The following is a 7,386-nucleotide window of genomic DNA, read 5'->3' as shown; positions in this document are numbered from 1 at the left end:
ACTCCAGCCCTCACGTAGGAGGCCAAACTGAGACCAATTTATGGGGCCATCGGCTTAGGCCCAAACAGGCAGGTGGGGCACCTGTCCCCTTCTGACTCACCACCATGTCAACTGCTGTGGGGCTCCCCCACACCCTAGGAGGGGGATGGGCAGTTGGCACAGTCCTGGGCTCACAGCCGGCAGCTCATTCATTCGTTCGTTCATTCACTCAGCACTAGGAGAAGCACTGAGAACAGAGGCCAGAAGTCAGCAGCATTAGGAGGTGGGTGCACAGAGGAGGGCCGCATGAGGCCTGAGGAGGTGATGTGAGGGCAGATGTCCTGGCCAGGAGCCTGGGCACAAGACCCCAGAAGGAGCTGGCCAGAGCAAGATGGGGAGGGGACACCAGTTGACCTTAGGGGACCTGGCTTTCAGTCCTGGGCATGGGAGGGGCAGGACTGGCTGAGTCCACTGGATGTCCTGGCAGGGCTGCCTCAGGCCTGTAGGGCAAGGCTGAGCCTGTCCAGAGCCCGGGGCCCAGTTTCTGCCCATGTGGGATTCACAGCCTGGATGTGTCCCAGTCTCTCCCGTATCATCATCCCCGGCTGACGGGTGGGACAGCAGAACAGTTGACAGATCACCCAGCACTGGGCAAGCATGGGTGGGGGGCTCAGCCCTCACACCCCCAGGCCACCTGGGCCCCAGATGAGCCCTGAAGGGCCTCTTCATGCAGTGGCCATCCTGTGTGTCCTTGGCAGCACTCGGGGTTTGAAACTCATTCTGCCCAGTCCTGGGGTGGGGGGACCATAGCCAGAGCGGGCCCTGGGGAGACAGTCCTCTCACCTGGCCAAGGATGACTTCTGTGTCCAGCCCAGAACCCCTAGGTGTCTTGGGGACTCAGGACCCCCACATCTCAGAGCCACGAATGGACAGGGGTGGGGTGCTCACTGGGGACCTGTGTTCTCCGCAGCCGAGTCCCAGGGCTGTGGGGTCACACACTGAGAGCCATGCTGCCCTCACACGTGGGTATGCACCTGCGCCTGAGTGGACACATTCATGCTCAAACACAGGTTAACCTGCTGGTGCGCGACACCCCCTTACACGGGGTCCATGTGCGGCCCCCGCATCTACACAGCACGGCTGCCCACCCGCCAGGAGGGAGGATGAGCCGCTGTGTGGGGGCAGGTGGGTCGCCGGGTCCGGAGCCGCCAAGGTCCCAGTGCCGGGGGCTGGGTGCTGCTCCCGTGCAGGAGGCCTGGCCGCCACCCCAGACGGCACATTCCTCAGGTCTTCCCTGTGCCTCTGGGCACTGACTTGTCCACTGAGGAGCTCAAGTGACCTCAGAACTCGGATATTCCCAGGAGCCCTCGGGAGGATGTTCTCGGAGCAGAGGCATAGACAACACTTCCTGGAGGCAGCATGTGACCCCGAGTCACGATCGCCGTGGGAACCAGAGCCCTGTCATGCACCAGCTGGGCCTGGCCCACAAGGCAGCTTCCCACACTGAGCCCCCAGCCCCCTTTCCGGGTCCCCACCGCCTCTCTGAGCAGCCCCTCCCCTGGCCGCGAGCTGGATTCTCTGGTAGGCTTCCCACTGTCAGAACAGCGGCGACAGGGCTGCGAGGACACAAAGCCCCACTACCGGCTAGACCCCAGCACCAGCCTCAGCCCCCACACCCTCCGCCCACACCCCTTGCCTTAGCCCCAGGCCTTTGCATAGGCTGCTCCTGGGGTCTGCAAGGGTCCCACACTGACTGGCGGGAGCCATTACCCCTTTGCCCAGGAAGATTTCTGGACCCCCTGGCTGTGTCGGGGGCTTCCTTGGGCTTCAGTGCCCCTACCCCATGTGTGTAACCGAGGGTGCCCCCAGCAGACACTCACCCAAAGTCCTGTGGCTGGTCTGATCCCTGACTAACTCTCACCCCGACTCCACCCCTTGGGGGTGCCCAGCCCTGACCTCTCACCCGACTCCCTAGACCCAGAGCAGGAAGTTCCCTCGTGTGGTGGACATTGGGGTGGCACACACATGTAAGTGGGCTGTGTGGATGAGGTGGGGGTGACAGGCTAGGCTGAGATTGGGGGTGCTCCTCGGAGGGGCCCTTCTGGGAGGCCCACCTGAGCACTCAGGTGCCACCGGGGCCTTAAATAGGGTTAGTGAGCAGATCTGTTTCTGGAACGGCTGCCCCAGCATCCCAGGGGCTGCCAGGGGGAGGTTTTACCCAGGACTCCAGCACCCCAGACCTGCCCAGGCTGTGGAAACCCACACTGACCCCCCAGCCTCACCCCAGGCCCTGATCTCTCACCTCTGACTTCCTGCCCTCCGCTGCCCAGCCTGCCAGGGTGAGGACGGGAGGCCAGCCAATCCCGGAGGCCCCAGGCCACGCCCCTGGCCTATATGACCTCGAGTGTATAAATACACCTGCCCGAAGCTGACACCCAGAGACCTCACACCTGCTTCGGACAGTGCTCTCATCTGGAAGAGCGCACCCATCCCCCTGAGCCCCGCTTGCCTGGGACGGAGCAGAGGGCACGCCTGCCAGAGCAGTGCCCCCAGGAAGGACAGCTGCTGGTAGCCAGCCCCGTGGAGGGACACCTGCCAGGTGGAGCACAGGTGGGCCCAGCCCAGAGAAGAGGGAGCGAACACAGCTGGACAGGAGAGCTCGGAGCCTCACAGCCTGGTGGTGGCCACCCAAGAGGACCATGCTCAGGCCTTGCTGACGACCCCCGGCTACCAGGTAAGGCCAAGCTCAGGCACTCCCCTCTCACTCGTACAGGCTCAGGGTGGGGTGCCTCTGAGGAGGGCTGGGACCTCAGTGCCAAGGGACTGATGGTGTGGGGCACACGGGCCTGGAGGAGGCTAGCCTGTGGTCCCCCCCAGACTATGCTGAGGCTGCTGCCTAGCCTGCGGCCACCATTGTCCCCAAATGTGGTGACACCTCATGTTGCAATGCTGGGAGCACTCGTGACATCACAGTGATGTCACTGTGACTCACGGTGGTCAGAGTCATCATGCAGCAACACCCAAACCTTTACGACACCTCACCGCAAACTCATTGCACTCGCCCACCGGGACTAACCAACAAGATAGGGTCAGGGTCACCTCTGGGGGGTCCTTCTGGGCTCCATGGGGTCTGTCCACTGTCCTCCTTACCTGTCCTCCCCCAGGCGAGACCCATGTGGCTGGGCAAGGGACAGGGCCGGACAGGGCCCTGGTCAGCAGGCAGGTCCCCTGAGCCTTGCCAGGGAGACAGAGGCAGGGTCTCCTGTGGAAATGGGAGGGGGTCAGGAGGATGGCAGCTGTGTGCCTGTGTGACCCTGCAGGGTGGTGGGTCGTCCCAGAGGATGGCTGGGGCTCCTCAGGCTGAGTTGCACTTCTAGGTCCTGAGGGCCAGCAGGAAGCCCACATCACCAGCCAGACAAGCTGGCCCTGCCGGTTCGGGCGAGGCTGGGAAACAAAGCCTCCTTGGGACACCGGCCCCCACCCCTGTTCAGGCCCTCCTCGACTTCCCGCAGCCTGCCAGCTCACCCTGGTCCCCAGACGGAGTCCTGACCCTCACCCAGCCAGGCCTGGCACCCCACCCTCATGCAGCTGCCTGAAAACTGGGAGTGTACCAACCAAATCAGGTGTCCACGCTGGGATCCATGTCCAAACCCACTTCACCCAACCCAGAGTCACACTCCTCCATTGAGAGCCCAGGTCCTGCCGATGTCTTGGCCAGGTGACCCCGGCTGGTCACCCCGCCCTCTGAGCTGCCATTTTTGTGCTGTGGCTCTTTTGTGTCCCGTGACCTGGGCCCAGCCTGGCAGAGCCCGGACATCAATAACAACTGCTGTGGGCTGTTGCCATTGACTTTATTTATGCCCAGGTGGCACTGCCAGGTAGGACAGGCCCAGCAGGAGGTGTCCACTGAACGGTCAGCACGACACCCTGGTGCACATGGCTTCCATTCTTAGACCCTCCTTAGAGCGCCCCTGGGATGCTCACCCCTGTTTTGGCATGTGAGGAGGTGGGGGGGCAGGCTTACAACTTGAACAGAAAGACCTTGACTCTGGTATAGATGGGACTTTCCCGAGGTGCCCACAGGTGGGCAGTGTCCTTCCAGAGATCTTTGGGGCTGGGGCTGCGCAAAAGAGACACAGGGTGAGAGCAGCAGGCTGTGCAGAAAGGGGGCAGCCTGCGGTCACTCACAGGGCTCTCCATTTGTCCCACAGCTCGGAGTCATGTCATCAGGCCAGCAGGTGTGGCATACAGCCACGCCGGCCCCTGGTCGGCCCAGCCCTACAGCCACGGTGCCCAGGTCCCCCAGCACCCCTGGCTCAGAGAAGGTGGCCTCCCCACTGGAGTGCTCCATCTGCTTCTCCGGCTACGACAACATCTTCAAGACGCCCAAGGAGCTCTCCTGCACACACGTCTTCTGCCTGGAGTGCCTGGCACGGCTGGTGGCCGCCCACCCAACAGGCCGGCCCGGCAGCGAGGCTGTGCCCTGCCCGTTCTGCCGGCAGCCCACGGCTGTGCCGGCTGCCGGGGCCCCCGCCCTGCGCACCAGCCGCCAGCTGCAGGCCAGGATGCCGGCCCATCTGCGTCGGGAGGAGCCCGTGTGGCTGGAGGGCACTAAGCTCTGCTGCCACCTGCCGCCCTCCACACCCGGCCTTCCAGCACCTGGCTTCGTGTGTGTGGATGTGGGCCTGAGCAAGCCTGCGGAGCCCACTGCACCCACACCCAGCCTGCGCCCTGCCCGCCGTCAGGGCCGTCTGGCCCGCTGCTGGGCGCGCTACGGGGCGCTCTGCGGGGACTGGAGGCGCGTGGCGCTGGTCACGGCCCTGCTGCTGGTGCTCTTCTGTGTGGTGCTCTGGCCCGTGCAGTGCGCGCTCAAGACTGGGGACCTGCACTGCGTCCCCCGGCCCTCCGCCACCATCACCACCGCCGCTGCCTTCTCTCCTGGGCCCCTGGCCGACCGCTAGGCTCAGCCACCCCTGCCCCAGCGCCAGGTGTGGGTCCCTGGCCCACAGTTGGGGTCACAGGCGTGGCAACCCCGGAGGAGCCCCAACATCTCTGAGGACCCCATATACCCATTCAGCTCACCTTCCCCCTACTCTGGGGGGCTGGATCCTGATGGCACGGACAAAAGGGTCCCTGAAGCTTCCAAGAATCACAGGCTCCTATGGGTCCCAGAGACCACCTCCCTAACCCCCCATCACGGAGAGACAGCCTTGATGAGGCCCCCTCTCTATTCACTGTGAATTACCTGCATTAGCAGCCCTTTGCTGAGAAGGGATGGCACTCACCATCTTAATTTTATTTTCACATTTCACCCATGGCTCCTTCCCCAGGCCCCTTCCCCAGGCAGGGCTGGCCCCTTCCATTGGGTTGGGGTGCTAATGCTGCCCTCTGACTAGGGGGACAAAGGGCAGCAGCAGGAGGCCCAGTCCTCCAGTGCCCATCCTGAGCTGCACATTTTTAAATAAATTATTTTGTATCCACATTTGGTAAGGGGTCCTCACCCTGTGTGCCCTCCTCCCCATGCCACTGAGCCTCTCCCTCCCGAAAAGCCATGGTCTGCCCCTGTCTCACTCCCACTGGACTGAAATCCCAGCAGCCCCTAGGGCAGATAGCCCCCAGGTTCTAGGGTGTCCAACTCCTGTTCCCTGTGGGCTGTGGATAGGCTGGAGCAGTCCTGCCCCCCTCCCCCAGGAAGATGGGGAGGGCAGCTGGAGCAGGGTGGGGTGGGCAGGAAGGGGTGGGGCCTTGGCACGGTCCAGACCCCTCCTCCAACACGCCCCAGTTGGACCCCCCAAGAAGTCATGACTCCACAGCCCTGCTGAGAGTCCTGACAAGAGGGCCACAGAACCCCAGGACTAACTCTCTGCGAACCAAAGCCTAAGGACGCACAGAAGCAGAAATGGTGACAGCCAGTGTGTCCTGAAGATCCTGAAGGCCTCTAGCAGATCCTCCCGGGGCCAAGTGCAGCAGCTCGAGGGATGGGCAGGAGTCCTGCCAACCCCCACTGGCTTCTGCTGTCCGGTCCCAGGAACCTGCACCACCAGTTAGCATGGTGAAGAGAGGCCAGGCTGGTTCTGGTTCCCCAGACTCCTCACCCCTCACCCCGAGGTGGGTGGGATGGCTGGGGCTCTGGCTGGGCTGGGATGGGGAGAGTGCTCAGGGAGACCCTTGGGAAGCTGGGCCCCAGACCCCAACAAAGACACAGAACTGAAAACGAGTCATTTTATTGAAGGCACCACAAAGCCACAGGGCCATCCGCGATGGGAGGGGCACAGACTACATGCCAGTGACGGAACACCCGTCACACACCAGTCATGCACACACGTGAGCCTCACCCAGGCACACGGGGTCGCACACGTGCTCGCAGGAGCATCTCACATGCACCTGCGCTGTGGGCAGCTCCGAAGCAGGGGTGGGTGCTTAGGATGGGGGTGGGGCAGGCAAACACTGATGGTGGCTACAGTCAGGTCAAGCACAGACTGGCCACTCATGACACACGTGGTCACTGTGTCGTGCAGGCCATGACTGGTGGCCTCCCATACCGAGAGACAAACCCCAGCCCTGAAGCCCCGCCTTCCCGCTCCTCCCTCACCTGGGAGCCCCAGAAGGGGCAGGGGCACTAGGGTCTCCCGACTGTCCCTCCCCATTTCTAGGCGTCCAGGCCAGGTCAGGAGGGACCCCTCCCCCGGCACTCAGGGACAAGCTCCAGCCTGTATGTCCTAAACACAGTCCTGAGGAAAGCCACGGCCCGCCTTGCGGGCTCCCAGCCTCCAGTGCGGCTCCGGCCCCACCCGGGGCGCGCGCACGCGGAGCCCCCTCACCGCGCGAGGCCCCGCAGGTTCTCGTACTCGCCGCCGGGGGCCTCCGGGCTCCTGCGGGCGGAGACAGGGTTCGGCGGGGGCCCACGCGGGATCCCGCCCCGTACGCTGCCCGCTCCCGACGGGGACCCCGGCCCGGTCCCGCTCCCCGACGACCCTACTCACGCCGCCGGCGCCCGAGACGACAGGGGTCCAGCGTTGCGGCCGGGGTCCGCCGACCCGATGCCCACGTCCAGATAGTCGCGCTCCTCCCGCGGCTCGCGCTGGGAGGAGGGCCTGTCGGTCACCATGTGGCGTCCGCGCGAGCCCCCGCCGCAGCCCGGCCCCGCCCCCACCTGCTCGCGCAGACGCAGCTGCTCGCCCTGGATGTACCGCTGCAGCGCCAGGTACACGAACTTGTACTGCGCCTCGGTCTGCACCATCCCCGAGCGCTGCCGCCGCACCAGCTGGATCGTCTTGGGAACGTCGATGTCGCAGTCCAGACCTGGGCACGAGCGCGCTCAGGACCGGGCGGGGGCCGGGGCCGGGGGCCGGGGGCCGGAGCGGGGCTAGACAGGAGGGGCGGGGCACGAGCGCGCTCAGGACGGGG

At 64.5% G+C, this 7,386-nt stretch overlaps 2 protein-coding genes across 2 annotated transcripts in view; one reads left to right on the top strand and one right to left on the bottom strand.

Annotated features, from left to right (window-relative positions):
• Nucleotides 1–2,435: 2,435 nt before the first annotated feature.
• On the top strand, nucleotides 2,436–5,419 carry RNF223 (ring finger protein 223). Its single transcript, XM_021683321.1, has 2 exons — nucleotides 2,436–2,713; nucleotides 4,191–5,419. The coding sequence occupies exon 2, from the start codon at nucleotides 4,200–4,202 to the stop codon at nucleotides 4,938–4,940; it is 741 nt and encodes a 246-aa protein (XP_021538996.1). The 5' UTR covers nucleotides 2,436–2,713; nucleotides 4,191–4,199; the 3' UTR covers nucleotides 4,941–5,419.
• Nucleotides 5,420–6,796: 1,377 nt separating this feature from the next.
• The window catches only part of LOC110575329 (tyrosine-protein phosphatase non-receptor type 11-like), an 11,964-nt gene continuing 11,374 nt past the window's right edge, over nucleotides 6,797–7,386 (bottom strand). The window contains exons 13-15 of the mRNA XM_021684347.1: nucleotides 7,143–7,281; nucleotides 6,963–7,073; nucleotides 6,797–6,851 (exon numbers count right to left, since the gene is read on the bottom strand). Coding sequence (XP_021540022.1) covers nucleotides 6,797–6,851; nucleotides 6,963–7,073; nucleotides 7,143–7,281 — 305 coding nt within the window. The remainder of the gene's footprint in view (nucleotides 6,852–6,962; nucleotides 7,074–7,142; nucleotides 7,282–7,386) is intronic.

Source organism: Neomonachus schauinslandi, chromosome 4 (genome assembly GCF_002201575.2).
Source record: "Neomonachus schauinslandi chromosome 4, ASM220157v2, whole genome shotgun sequence".
In the NCBI taxonomy this organism is placed as follows: Eukaryota; Metazoa; Chordata; class Mammalia; order Carnivora; family Phocidae; genus Neomonachus; species Neomonachus schauinslandi.
Note: the sequence above shows the minus strand (reverse complement) of the source record. Positions and strands in the feature narration are given on the sequence as shown.